This window comes from Centroberyx gerrardi, chromosome 13 (genome assembly GCF_048128805.1).
Source record: "Centroberyx gerrardi isolate f3 chromosome 13, fCenGer3.hap1.cur.20231027, whole genome shotgun sequence".
Taxonomy (NCBI): Eukaryota; Metazoa; Chordata; class Actinopteri; order Beryciformes; family Berycidae; genus Centroberyx; species Centroberyx gerrardi.
The window spans coordinates 23813538-23828011 of NC_136009.1; the positions used below are offsets into that span (position 1 = coordinate 23813538).

At 42.3% G+C, this 14474-nt stretch overlaps 2 protein-coding genes across 3 annotated transcripts; both read right to left on the bottom strand.

Moving 5' to 3' along the window:
• Positions 1–172: 172 nt before the first annotated feature.
• Positions 173–3501, bottom strand: best4 (bestrophin 4). Its single transcript, XM_071906823.2, has 9 exons — positions 3350–3501; positions 3124–3224; positions 2741–2974; positions 2436–2590; positions 1903–1980; positions 1553–1705; positions 1388–1468; positions 1141–1295; positions 173–549 (listed from the first exon to the last, which is right to left on the bottom strand). The coding sequence occupies exons 1-9, from the start codon at positions 3499–3501 to the stop codon at positions 240–242; spliced, it is 1419 nt and encodes a 472-aa protein (XP_071762924.2). The 3' UTR covers positions 173–239.
• A 2442-nt stretch (positions 3502–5943) lies between these two features.
• On the bottom strand, positions 5944–13316 carry LOC144542146 (uncharacterized). 2 transcript variants are annotated; one of them, XR_013507122.1, is made up of 3 exons: positions 13250–13316; positions 6948–9271; positions 5944–6901 (listed from the first exon to the last, which is right to left on the bottom strand). XR_013507122.1 is itself a non-coding variant. In XM_078287813.1 (2 exons), the coding sequence occupies exons 1-2, from the start codon at positions 13260–13262 to the stop codon at positions 8031–8033; spliced, it is 1254 nt and encodes a 417-aa protein (XP_078143939.1). In that variant the 5' UTR covers positions 13263–13316; the 3' UTR covers positions 5944–8030. The 2 variants fall into 2 exon arrangements, 1 of the variants encoding a protein (XP_078143939.1); XM_078287813.1 differs by having other exon boundaries at positions 5944–9271.
• Positions 13317–14474: the final 1158 nt, after the last annotated feature.

Here is a 14474-nt window from a genome sequence, read left to right on the forward strand (position 1 = left end):
TGTATGTTTAGAAAATTGCTTATTTTCATGGACAGAAAATGAAAACATTGGAACATTTCCTCAGGTTTATTTTCAAACGTAGAAAATAAATGCAAATACATTTTGTTCTAACATGAATCCAGGTGTGTCAACTCAAACAATATGTTATTTTATTCCAGAAAAGTATGGTTTACATCCTTGGATCAAAAACATACAACTGAATGCATTACAGCTACCAATACATGTAACAACATGTCAGCTCATTTGCAGTAGGTGTGTTCCACTGAAATTGTAATCAGCGCATTTTCTTCTTCTTTATGATTCGAGGCATCGATGCCCCCCTCAGGAGAAAGAGTGCGGACAACCTTCCCATCAGCATCAGCACCCTCATCCTCATTAATGTGTGATGAGCTGTCAATCAAAGACGGGAGGCTCCTACCGCGGAAAACGCCTTTGCCCATCTGCAGAAGCTTGTCGAGCCCATCGCCCAGAGAGCCTTTGAGAGGTAAATACTGTTTCTTTAAAGCAGAGTCTGCAGGATGGTGGATCTCAAGGTCTTCAGCACTCATTCTGCGTGTGACAAACATGGGAGACATTTTACAAGGCCGTGCATGGGATCTGATGATCAGTGGAATGTGCAGCAGGGTTAGGGGTCAATTCATGAATGAACTCATCAATTCTAATTCAACTGAGGAACTGGAATTGGAATTTGAAAAAACCTACAGGAAACAGAACTGGAATAGAATTGAAATTTCAGGAAGTTGAATTTAATTCATTGACATTCTGTGAAAATGTAAAAGGGATCTTTCAGGTGTACTTGATGCATAACATGTAATCGTAATACATACATTATGATTGTATGTATTTGATTTGTTGAACTGTCTTTTATTTGATTCATAATGTTTGATTCATAATGTTTAGCAAGTCAAGACAAACTCTCTTAGAAGTGAAATTTCATGGAATTTCATGGAATTCAATTCTGTTTCCTGTCATTCCAATTCAATTCCAATTCTGTTTCCTTAGAGCTGGGTGACATTCCAATTCCAACTCCAGGAACTGAATTGGAATTTATCATGTATTCTCAATTCAATTCAATTTAATTCATGACCCCAACTCTGATGTGCATGTTGACTGAAAGGTGAAAGGTCAAACTCAGTGTACCTCATGTCATAGGTGGAGCCCATGAAGGCCGGTGTGAGAGTCTCTGCTGCTGTGGACAGGGTGTAGGGGACGGAGAAATGTTTCTGCACCCAGTGCTTGTCCTTCACAGTCGGAGGCAGGTTCTGGTGCATATCATCCACAGCCAGCATTGACACCTACAGTATGTATGAGAGGAACACAACTCAGACGACAGCAGTAAGTAATGAAATATTCACATTAGGCCAGTATGGCTGTATTGGAAAGAAACCTGAATGTTTCTGTCAATCAGTTGGTTGGTTTCAAAGTCATCATCATCCTCGCCAAATGGATTGATGATCAGTTCCCCGACCTACAGAACAGAAATACATGATGAGCTCCCTCTTTCATAACAAAAATCGATTTCTTTAAGTGAACAATTAATGTGTCATCTCACCTTGAGCCAGCCAGTGTAGAAGAAGAACTGGAGCAGCGTGAAAACAGGCACATACATGTCCAGTTTGTGATCCTTGTATCCCTTCGCAGGGTTCAGGAATTGTCGACCAATCAGACAGAAGCCGAAAAACGAGTAAACTGCTACAGTAACTACCTGTATGGGTAAAGAGATAAGATAAAGTACTAGGGATAAAGTCAGTTTTCTAGTGATCAAGGATTGAGGTTCAAGGGTTTATTTTGTCCAAAAGTGGGAAAATATGATTGCAACACAAGACAAAGGACATAACAATCCATCCAAATTTCACGGTCTCTGCTGATAGTGTTGAGGCAGAGTTTTACTGCTGAGCCTACCTGAGTGTAGACCAGAGGGATGCTAATCCAGTCGTAGTGGAACAGGAGGCTGCACTTGGCTCTGTACTTATTGAGCTCCTGCACACACAGTAGTATAGTTTATCCAGTTATAGTATAGTTTATGCAGTTATATAGTTTATGTAGTTATAGTACAGTTTATGCAGTTATATATATAGTTTGTGCAGTTATAGTACATTTTATACAGTAGTACAGTTTATGCAGTTATATAAATAGTTTGTGCAGTTATAGTACATTTTATACGGTAGTACAGTTTATGTAGTTATAGTACAGTTTATGCAGTTATATATATAGTTTATGCAGTTATAGTACATTTTATACAGTAGTACAGTTTATGTAGTTATAGTACAGTTTATGCAGTTATATATATAGTTTATGCAGTTTATGCAGTGTGTAGGAATATTAGGGCTACGTATGGCAGATTAGGGATCTAGAGTCAACTTTCCCATGGGAAACAATCAGAAAATGTCTACATATATGGTTGTTCTGTCCATTTGCAGAAAACAAACACTCACATCCATGAGCAGCCTCAGAGCGATGTCATCCCTCACTCGACCCTCCTCTCTCGCTCTGGATGCCAGGTTTGCAAACCAAGTCAAAGGCATCCAGTATTTGTTGAAATCAGAGTGCAGCGACTCAAAGTTTTTGAGCTCATCTGTCGTCATAAATCCTGTGTAGAGATGACACAGTTTGCGATCAAATGAGATAGATATTTTTATGAAATGATCAAAAAGGGTTCATGTGCCTCTGAAACACACATTCCACAACGCTCCAAAAAATCCCTGTAAAGCAACCTAATAATTCACTGACTGAATCTTACCAGACTCCACAATGTGCTCCATAGTAGGAAAACGCTTGTGGACTCTTGTGCTTATGGAGCGCAGGATAAGAACCGATGATAAGTTGGCGTATCTCATGAGCGTGCGCCGCAGCAGGCGGCCCGTCTCGTCCGTCCCGTGGACGTTCCCAGACACCACCATCATCAGGTTGTCAGGCAGCGGGAAGCTGGTGTACTGACCCCACCAGCGATTAAAGGCCAAGCTGACGTAGAAACCTGTAAAACCACAGAGGAACTTTCCCTGTTCTAAACCTCACAAGGTGCTGTGCAGACTGCAGGTGCGGGTCAGGGGGGAAAATATGAATTATAGTGACTTATTATTAGACTCAGCTTGTGCAAGACAGAGGTAATTCAGCTGGACTTACCCAGTACAAACGAAACTGGGATAAAGTTGGTGTTGGTAAACTGATCACAGTAAAGGGCGACATGTTCAAACAGCTCCTGCTGCCTTGGTGAGAGGAGGAACCTGTGAAACAAAAAAAACCCACTGAAAAGTACAGGTACTGAAACAATGGAAGATACAATATCTGATAGACGAGGCGCTCTATGATATCAAATAGCAGAACTAAATGATGAGATCGGTTCATTTACCTGTAATACACACTGAAAAAGGTGTACAAGCCACAAAACACCAGGAACTCCCTGTACAGCAGCCTGTAGATGCTTCCCTTCCACCTGAACAGGAGCTTGGAGAAGCCACCAAACTTTGCATTGGCCACCTCAAGGGAATAGGACACTGTCATCTTTGGATTAATGCGCTGTTGTAAGAGCAGACAATTCCTGTAAAATATCAAGAACATGTTTTTAAAATCCAAAGGAACTCTTCTTTGAATTTTGTGATATTTCATTTGGACCACTAGGCATGATATAGAGTTTATAAGTACCATCTAACAAAAAAAATACTAAAGATTTGTCTTACCTGTAAACCCTCCTGTATCGTCCAGTCCGATGTTGAAGTCCACTGGCCTGAGAAGACAAACTCTTCCCTCGCCTCTCATTTTAAACCTCTCTGCTGTCTGTCATAATCCATCATCTGAACTTTACTGCCTGGGAACCTGATGTCTAACAGGTATTCTCCTGCAGCTACTGTAACTGAGAGTATGGAAACCTTTTTATTAAAGTTTGGTGTCTTTTTCCCTCAAATGGCGAGGTGTTAGTGGCGTCTTTTGGGTGAGATAGCTGTCTTAACAGTGCCATTATATTGCTTTATTGGTAATGAATTCTTGGCTAAATTCTGAAGGCACACAGCAAATTTTCCAGTGATAAGTGACAGTAATAAGATAGTAAGTTGATTTTTCAGTGACAATTGTTGAGTTGACAGGTGTTATTTGTTCACTCATAAAGTTGATATGCCTTTAGGGCGGCTGGTCAAAACTATCTAGAAGTGTTAAATTAACTCTGATGGGTGTGGACTTACATAAATGCTGGGAAAGTGTTCATTTTTACACTCTCAGGAGTTAAAATAACACAGTTTTGCTGTGTGTGCATGTTGGAATGCATTGGAGTGTACAGTATATGAAATAGATTTTCTGTCTAATGTTGAAGGCTATAATCAAACAATTAAAGCTGGTTTCACAGACAGGGCCTTAGTCACGCCCAAGACCAACATGTGTTTTAATGTTGATCCAGTGAGAAAATACTTTCAGCTCATACTGGCATGAATCCATGTCTGTTAAATTGGCACTCAAACTTTTTTTCTACCTTATTTCTTAAAATTCACACTATCCATTCACATGCTTTTTCCAAATGCTACAAAAATCGAGGAAGTGCTACGGACCTTTTATCTATATGAATCTAATATCCTCTCTAAGTGAAATAAAACACACACTATTATTTACTATCCTGGCCCTGGATTTAGTGAGTCTGATAAAGGCAGTCAGTGTGTCAGAGCACCTCCACAGTGTGATGCAGAGCTGTCAGATGGGACGTCCCACCCGTCTCTCAGCCTCTATCATTGGCTATTGTGACCGGCTCACTTGTTTGTTTTTCACATCGTTTCAGCAGTCCACAGTAAATCAGTCTCTTTCCTGGAGTGTTTTATCCTCCTCTTCTGTTTGCTCTCTCCTGACAGGATATTTATGGGGCAATCTGTCCTGGATCAGGACCCAGACAGGCGCTCGCTGTGGACTTCCCTGTTCTCTTCACAGACAAGAGTCCAAGTCCGCGTCACGTTCATTCAGCTGCAGAGGACTGATGAGCCTCACGGTGATGCAGCTTTCAGTTCAATTCATTTATTAGCAGTAGATTTATGTGTTTGTTACTGTAAGGTATTTGTCACACCCGCAGTTTCCATTCCTGTCACTAGATGGCACTCTTGCGATCTGCATCATGGCTCCTGGCCGCAGCCCATCGAGGGAGCAGAGGAAGCCTCACTGTCCGCCAGAGTATTTATCTCATAAACAAAGACACTGGAAGGCTTTTTTATTGACATAAAACAATAACGAAGATCTAACCTATTTCCAGTGCTCCTTAGCCAAAGAAGTAAGGACTACTTCATACATATTTTACACTAAAATGATGCTGATTACATATCAAATCATCTGATATATTGTCTCACACTGTATTTCAACAGGTTTGAGGGGTATGAGGTCTTTATTCTGACATTTTTTATTGTTTATCTTTGTGCCATGTATTAATTTTTCTGTCTGTAAAGCACTTTATAACTCTGCAGATTACATTTTTTCTCATTCTTGTATTCTTGTATTTTAACTGGGGCAGAAAAATACACAACAATACATTTTCGGTGAAACTATTTCACTGATGTTGGGTTCTCTCTCCTGCGTATCAGATCTAAGGACAATGGTCGGTCTGTGATCTTGACGTAGATCAAATACTCCCAGATTAGCTTCCATGGATACCCCAGCTGTTTCTCCCTAGTCATTTCCTGGCTTCAGCCATTGGATCTACTGGTCGGGGCTAAGACCTCTGAGAACTGGAGGGAGAGGGCAGTTCCATGCTGATCGTTTGGGTAACCCAACGCTATAATTACAGCCTCCCACAGTGAGTGAAACCAGAGCTTAGCGGAAAGTGGGATTTCAGGTAGCTGAGGCTGGCCGGGTCATTGTCGGGGCACAGAAAACACTCGGATGAAAAGAATACAGTCAACCAATAACACAGTTTGATTTTTCTCTCCTCAAGACAGTCGTGTTGTCCTGTCACTTGCATGGAGAGATGGGACAATATATCAAAAATTCAATATAGGTATCGTGGGACAGAGAAATTAATCGCGATATTGGTGACATTTTATTCTGCTGTAGTAATCACAAATGAAATCACAACTTTACAAGCTCTCCGTTGACGTTATATTATTTACATTTTGTAATGACATTTTTAAATCGTTGTTTACATTCTAGCAAGCCGATGCCAAAAAGATTTGTGGCTCAGAAATAAACATAATTCTGCACAGTCAGACTTTGTTGTCACTGAACTTTTATTGATTACATCGTATCGTGGTCGAATCAAATCGTGAACCCCTTATCGCGTATCATATAGATAAACATATCGTCCCATCACTACTACATGTTAACCATCATCATTATATGCAACCCAGGGACAGAAATTTTGAAAAGAGCATTTATTTTTCTTTCAAAAACATTCAAATGGCATATGGAATAAAAAAAACACATAACCAACATAGTGCAGTTGCCAATATGAACATAATGATGACAATTCAGTGCTTTTGGTACATACTCATAGCAGTAGTCCCATTTTGAAAGGTTAAGTGTAGCTAAAGCTACTACACATGAGCTGTTATTGCAGCAGTGTTAGCATCTGTGACAAAATGCACTGCTATCAGTTCTTCAAATACACACACTCCTTCATAGAGGCTGTTGTGGTTCTATCATGACATAACTTCAGAAGTTTATTATTGTGCAGAAGTTGTACAAAATTACATAATGCAACATTCAGTCATTTGTCTCAGTCAGTTTTTTTGCTACATCTTTCCAAGTGTCTTGACCTAACAGTTTTTTTTTGTCATTTGGAATACAGTAAACGTTACGATGTAGATAAATAAACCTTTAATGGAAAATATGTAAAAACCCGTCTGGAAAATACACCTCAGTTTTTTAAATTCCAGGAAGTTCCACACCCTTCTCTCCGCCCACCGTCTCTCTCCCTCTCTCTCTCTCTACCTCTCTACCTCTCTCTCTCTCTCTCTCTCTCGCTCTCTCTCTATCTGTCACTGAACCAGAATCAATTAGCTCACAAAACCACAATGTGTGAGAGCGAGCAGTCGGTCTGTTTTCCACATCTTCGATAACAATAGTGTCTGTACATTCTGCACCTCCTCGATGACCCTAATGTTCAGAGTGAGTGGTTGCCTATTGTGTAGGTCTCCTCCAGTGTCACTATGTTTAGCCCCCCCCCTGCACAGAGGCTCTCTGTATCTCAGCTTACTGAACCGACACTATAGAGATTTTTATCTCAAACCAGCATTTACCAGCATTTTAATCTGACCGTCATGGCATTTTCCAACCTATACGCACATTTGAGCACGTGGCACGGCAAAGCATGAGCAAGCATCTGTCCTTTCATCTCTGCTTAGTGACCCTTTCTAAATTTAGACTCATGTTTGTTTGTCTCATCTATGCTGTACATTCCACATTTCACATATAAATGAAACGTGGCCATTGCAGTTTGATTAGTCACTGTTCAGCACCTATTTTTTGTGGTGGTGCAGCTGAACATCGAGCTAATCGAGAAAATCAAGTGTGGAAAATCATTAGTAACAGGTCAAACTGGAATGCATATGCCAGTATTGCCTGGGTGAGGCAAAGGAACGCATACAAATGGCAGGAGGTGGCTTGACTTGGCATAAAAAGGCAAGATAGCAGTTTAACAAAATGTGTCCTGCTCTTTGTCATAGACTTGTCATAAACTCTTCATAAAACTGTTTCAGTGAAAACGTTACGAAATGTACATTTGTATGGAGTGGAGCATGAAATAAAATGAATGTCTCTGTGCAAATGTTAAAAGTCTCGATGGAAAATCCATATTTAAAAGGAACAATGTCTTTAAAAAAATTGTTAGCCATTGACAGAGAGAAAAAGTGGGCCTCCCTTTCAAACAGCCCCTGCGTTCCTCAGGTCCCACAGGAAAAGCTCAGGATTAAATCACTTCCTCTTACATTGTGATACTCCAGTGGTCAGACCACACCGTCTCTGTGTAAATAGATAAGTCTTTTTCTGTCTCTCTCTCTCTCTCTCTTTCTCTCACACACACACACACATACACACACACACACTCTCTCTTCACTGCATGTGAGATGGTGTCAGGAGAGATCGACGCTCTCGTACTCGGCGTGGTCCGAGTCGTCCAGGTCGATGCCTGGCACCAGGCTGTAGTACTCGGTGGACTGGGTCAGGTAAGCCTTCTCCCTGTCCGCTGAGTCCTTCATCACTTCTGTCACGCTCACCGTGTCCAGCTCTGCCTTGCTGCCCCCCTCGGGCCCCTGGGAGCCCCGCCTCCCCTCTGTGGAGGTGGAACAGTGGGAGGGGGCGCGGTGCAGCGACTCCACCGAGCCCAGCTTGATCTCCACCTCCTCGTAGATGTCCCTGGTGCTGCCCAGGAGGGTGGAGGCCGGGCGCAGCAGCAGCTGAGTCTTCAGGATCCCCTCCTTCCAGCCGTCCCCGGCTTTAGCGGGCTCGGCGGCCGCGGGTTGCTGCTTGGCGCGATGCTTCTGGCCGTTGCAGTTGGAGCTGGAGGCCCTCTTCTTTGAGGCGCTGAAGGCAGGCGTTTCTTTCCTCTTCTTCCTCCCGCAGCACCAGCAGAGCACTAAGGCTGAGAGGATGAGGAGGGGAAGGAGGATGAAGAGCGCAGTGAGGCCGGGTGGACGGCACGCGTCGCTACGCCTCACCGACCACACGATCCTGCCTGCCAGGTTCCTGGGAGAGGAACAGGTCAAGTTCCCCACCAGATCCTGCAGGCTGCTGGTCCTGTTCCCCTGCCCGCCTGCCTCCAGGCCCTCCATCAGCGGACAGGAGCAGTCCCAGGGGTTTCCATCCAGCTCCAGCCTCTGCAGACTGGGCCTCTGCAGCACAGAGCCTGGGAGAAAGCGGAGCTGGTTCCCCTGTAGATCCAGCTCCTGGAGGTCATCTGAACCCTGGAGGAAGCCAGCAGGAAGCTCTTGCAGCTGGTTCCTGCCCAGATCCAGCACCCTCAGGCTAGGCTGGCTGGCCAGAAAATTCTCTGGCAGTGTAGTGAGTCTGTTGTGATTCAGGTAGAGCTCTCGCAGCGTAGAGGGCCCCGTGCCACTCATATCAATAAAACTGATATTACAGTTGGACAGATCCAGGATCTCTATGTTAGTCTCATTGGTGAACATGGGCCAAGGCACATGGCTGAAAGCAGAGCCAGAGTAGTTCAGGCAGCAAACCTCAGCAGGCGCCTCAGAGGGAAACTGGGCCAGAACAGTGGCTCCCGAACACACACATCCACCCACAGGTCCATTCTTCACCAGCAACGTGAGAAGCAACAGGATACTCCACTGGCAGACCATCGCTGAAACAGAAACTACAGAACAGGACAGTTCAGACTGTGTGACTTCATCATGTCATATCCTCACAATGCTGGAATGAAATCATCACACTAAGTAATGCTATCAGCCTCATTGTGTTTTTCTTTCCCCTACCCTCTTCCTTCTCTCTCCCTCTCTAACACACACACACACACACACACACACACACTATGCAGTCCCACAGAGATGTAGATATGCTCTTGCACCTAGCAACGCCTCTAAGGACTCCTGGTTGTTGTGACTAGCGTGGGCGTTGGCATGGTGACGCATATGGCTAGGGATCAGGAGTCCAGTCGTGGGTTGTGGGAGAGGAAGCAGATGCTAAGACTTTCATGGAGGTTGGGCTATTAATTGGCAAATGTGAGTCTTAGTTATGCAAACATTTCTTGGAGGCAGAGCAGCTTTGGAGTCACAACTAATCTCATTGGCTGAGTTAAGCCTCAATGAGCGGAGCCAAAGAATCAAGAAACTCTGTCAAAATATAAATAAAAATATATTTTGAAATATAGGCTTCATAATATTAGCTTCCTTCTCTCTTATCTCTTGCTTTTTTCACTGGACTTCTGTCTAACTTTAATTAGCCAAAAAAACTGTGGTTCTTTGGCCCCGCCCACTGAGGTTTAACTCAACCAATGAGATTATTTCTGTCTGCAGAGCAGCCCTACCTCCAATATGTGTTTTTTATAACCAAAACTCCAATCTGCTATTAATTGGTGAACAATGTTTTGTTTTACAGTCAGTCAAAATTATGTTACATACAGTCTTGCCAGACTTTTGTGGTGTGTGTGTGTGTGCGTGCGTGTGTGTGTATGTGTGTGGGGCCACAAGCTAAAGGACAGTGTTTCCCAAAGTGTGGTCCGAGGACCTCCAGAGGTCCTTGAGGAGGTTTCAGGAGTTCCTCAACAAAATGTGGAATAGTTAATTTCACTGTAATTTAATTCACTCGAAATTATCCCACTTAGAGAATGTATAAGAATAGCTTTTCTAATCCTAGGTTTCACTCTCACTACAATTATCTACCCACATACAGTGTAGACAGTCATACAATGCAATACTAAATCATCAACAACAAAAATGTTCCCATGTAAGCGTGCCTGGCACAAAACCTTATCAAATGGGGGTCCGTGACATGAAAACATTTGAGAACCGTTCCTCTTGGAGACGCAAACAAACAAATTGCTAGTTACTGGTCCTAAAACTCCCATGTGCGTGACGATCCTATGCATGTGTGGTCGACATAAACAAGGCCTGTCTTCTCCAAATGACTTCGGTTTGATGCAGACAGGAAGAGAGAGAGAAAGAGAGGGAGAGAGAGAGTGCGTTTGGTCGTGACATCAGACTTCCTCACCCTCCACAATAGGGCTGAAAGCAGGAATGTGCTAACTCCCCAACAACAGGGCCGATTCATTACCAGCGGGCGTTAAGCAGGACCACCGTTGTCAGCTGGAGCTGATGGGACAAGAGCTGTGTGTGGTCATCTAGACCTCCATCAACCACAAACACACCTCACTTCACCTATACTGATAACAGCAGAGCGCTTTGTTGAAAGAGAAAGCATTGTAATAAACTGACTGGAGGAAGCACATGACAACAATTCATGAACAGTGTAGAATTCATATGGTGGATTTTTAAGCCATAATACAATCTACAATATTTTTTATATAAATACATGTCCGCTTTGCTGCTCTCCATTGCTGATTGATAATACACAGTTCAACCTATATTCAATTCATGAAGCTTTTACATTTTCTGTACCTGGAGAAAAATCATTTGCCGCACAGAAGGTGATGCGTTTTACGTCTCAGCAGCATTAGCAGTTTGTTTGTAATAAATATAAGAAGAACTGGGCCCAGTGTCCCAAAACCATCTTAGTGCTAATATCAACTTAGTTCCATAATAATCCAGTGGACAAAGATGATTTAAGCGCTAAGAAGATTGACAGGTGATCTCTGGGAGGTGCAGTGCAGAAACACCACAGCAATGAACGCTTGGCAACAAAGATGGAGACAAAATTTAAAAAACCACAAGATTACCAGTTTCTACATCAGCAACAAGCTCCGTGTGGTTTTATTGCCACACAGCGAAGCCAATGGAAGTCAGTCAGTAGAGATGAAAAATGACTCTGACATTTAAACCTCTCAACACAAGTCCATTCATAACGTCCTGCTGAACAATATGAGCGTGCTTCAACTATCCTCACTTCATTAGCGTCAGTTAAAGGCTCGTTAGTGGACAATCAAGGGTGTTTATATTCTCTTCATGGATGATTAAGGTGGAAAAGTACCTTTAGAGTTCATATAAACATTGTTTTCCTGTATAGCAAGGCACTAACATCACCAGGGTTAGGGGTTCGATTCCCACTGGAGTCACCATACAGTAAAACTATATGCACAGATGGTAGTGAAGGTGACCCTTAAATGGCATATAGCTAGGACTTTAGCTGTTATTTAGTTGTTTGGTCTCATGCCTTGAATTATGTGCTGTAACTTCATTATAATAGTTATTTATATCTACATCAGAATCATACTTCCTGAGGGGAATGGAAGGGGGAGGTTTTTTTTTTCTGTCAAGTCAAATTTATCGTAACAATCACTAAGTGCTTTACAGAGAGCAAAGGACATGAATCCATGTGAAAACAAGAGATAGAAACAAGAAAGAACACACTCGTCAATTTTAAGAGAAGGGGTCAGAGCTGGTGAGTGTGTGTGTGTGTGTGTGTGTGTGTGTGTGTGTTGCTTCAGTGTTCATCCCAGACTTTGAGATTTTACCCTGTGAACTGAACCTCTGCGATGGCCAATGTTTATTTATAGTACGCAGCACTACGCATCTTTTAGTCCTGCGATATTTGCATCCCGCACTGTTCTATGAAAAGGTTTTGTTCACACTGATGGCTATCAACAGGCGACGTATTCAAAGCTCTGTCACTGTGTAGGACAAGGAAAAAGAAAAGAGTTTGATGAAGTATGGCTGCTGTGTGCTGTGGTGGCATCTAGGTAATGATTTGTCCTGGTTTGGATGCTCTGGTTCAAACAGATATTAAGCAAGACTTTGTGTGTGTGTTGTCAGTCTCATGCATTCACCAGGTTAAGATTGCTTAAGCCATGATGAGATGTGTCAGAGCTAAACGACCGTCCCAGTCTGATAACAGAGGCAGCAGTGAGTCTAAAGGTTAGATTCACGTCTCAGAATCTGCCAGTTGATGAGATTAAACAGTAGGAGAATCTGCCTTGCTTTAGTTTTCATAGATTTGTGTCAAGCAAACACTTTAAATATTGACGAATGAGTTAATCTTTGGATTTCCACACAGCATGAAACCCCCACTGTATGAGTGTGAGGGCTCGACTCTTCCCTGAGCAGCAACGGCCAGTGAACTGGTGCTATCCAAACACAAGTGGCTTTCTTGGGAACGTCTCCCCTCTCAGGGTGTGTATACACTGAGAGGAGAGCAAGGTTTAATTCTGGAGAACATGGATGATCTCACTCGGTAACAATGTGAGTTGCTACATCCTCTCTGGGAGAGCTTCCTCACACATAACGGCCTCGCTCTGCATTCTCCTCTCACTCCGCCTCTCATCTATAGGTTATACTGTATGTCTAAATGTTTGCATGCAAAACATAGTCAGAGTTACAATCACTTAACAAGGGGAATGGACCATTAGCCTAGTTGATGAGGAGTGAGCTATGGTCACATCTAGACTAAACCATATACCTACACAATACATACAATACATAAACCTACTATGAAAAGCACATTCATTGATTGCATGTCCCAAAGAGCTGCAGGAGCCACTGTAGCTGATAAAAGTACAAAAATAAAATATACAAAATGTGCAAATTGTTACAATGAAAAATTAAAATGTTTTATGAATACGAAAAATAAAGGTAAACTTCTTACAGCAGATGCACACGTTTCAGTTACATTATTAGGGCTGTCCAGATGCAAAGCCTTGTTAAAATGTGTTTATATCCCTTACCTTTGCTTGCCATGGCTGCCACCTGTTGCTCTCTGCTCTACCAGAAGCCCATGAGACTTGAAGTTTTCATTCAGATCCACACATCAGCAGCAGCAGCAGCAGCAGCCTCTCTCCTCTCTGCATCACATCAACTTGTCTGTTTAACCTCTATGGGTGTGTCGCTCCCTCCAACCGGAATGTGGAAATTCAGCTTCCCTTCCCGTGTGTGTGTGTGTGTGTGTGTGTGTGTGTGTGTGTGTGTGTGCGTGCGTGCGTGCGCGCGCGCTCTTGATCATGCGTGATGTTCAGTTAAGTGCGTCCAACAGGCGGTTGAAAGTTTGACAGTGCCGACGCACCTCAGTTGGTCCTTATTTAAGCGCAACAGAGAGTTCAAATGACACTTCAAATGTCACTTTGTATGACAGTGCGCCCCCTGGTGGTTGAATGTTACTGATCGTCACATCACACACACATAAGCTAGTATGGAAGCTTCCAAAATCAATACACTTCCAATCAGTGAAGAAAAAGGCGGATCAAGCAGTCAGTGATCATCATAAGGCATCATAACCACTTATATAACCAAAAAGAATAAAACCACCTGTATTATCAAAAACAATTATTATTCCTATTCATATCTTTACATTTTGTTTTACTATGATGTATACTATGAATTTAGGTTGTAGAGATTGATTATGCCAGTCTTAAAAGGTTCTAACCTTACAGAAAGAGTATATATATAGTAATCCTGTAGTACATTTTAGAAGGATACTATACAAATACATCAAAAAATTTAAAAGTCCCTAATGGAACACTATAAGAATATTTTTTGTGATACCATAAGAGAAAAAAAAGACCATTAAGTAGGATAAGGTCATAAACTCACTATACAGTACCACAGACATACTATAGGTCCCTATATGCATACTATAGGAATATTAGAAGTGATACCATATTTGTTCTATTAATATTTATCACCATAAACTCACTACTGACTACTATAGACACACTATAAGACACTTTAGGAATATTATAGGCCTAGTGGTTTTTCCTCAGTGCATTTGTAGTACTAAACTTATTAAAGTTAGTACAGCCTGGAGAGCTTTGTGTCCAAATTCCAAAAGGTATGTTAACTAATAGCCTTTTATATCTACAGTACCTACTTTAAGATTAAGAAGGGAAATGACCTTCAGTTTAATTAGAACCATTCTTGGGGCAAAATAATTGACTTCAGCTGCACTTTTGCAAT

Excerpts from the sequence above, each read along its gene's own strand:
- best4 (XM_071906823.2), bottom strand. The coding sequence starts at position 3,501 with ATGACAGTGTCCTATTCCCTTGAGGTGGCCAATGCAAAGTTTGGTGGC. Across the intron at positions 1,469-1,552 it reads TCTACACTGGCTGGCTCAAG|GTCGGGGAACTGATCATCAA; the intron begins GTGAGATGACAC and ends TCTGTTCTGTAG. Across the intron at positions 1,296-1,387 it reads TGATTGACAGAAACATTCAG|GTGTCAATGCTGGCTGTGGA; the intron begins GTTTCTTTCCAA and ends TACATACTGTAG.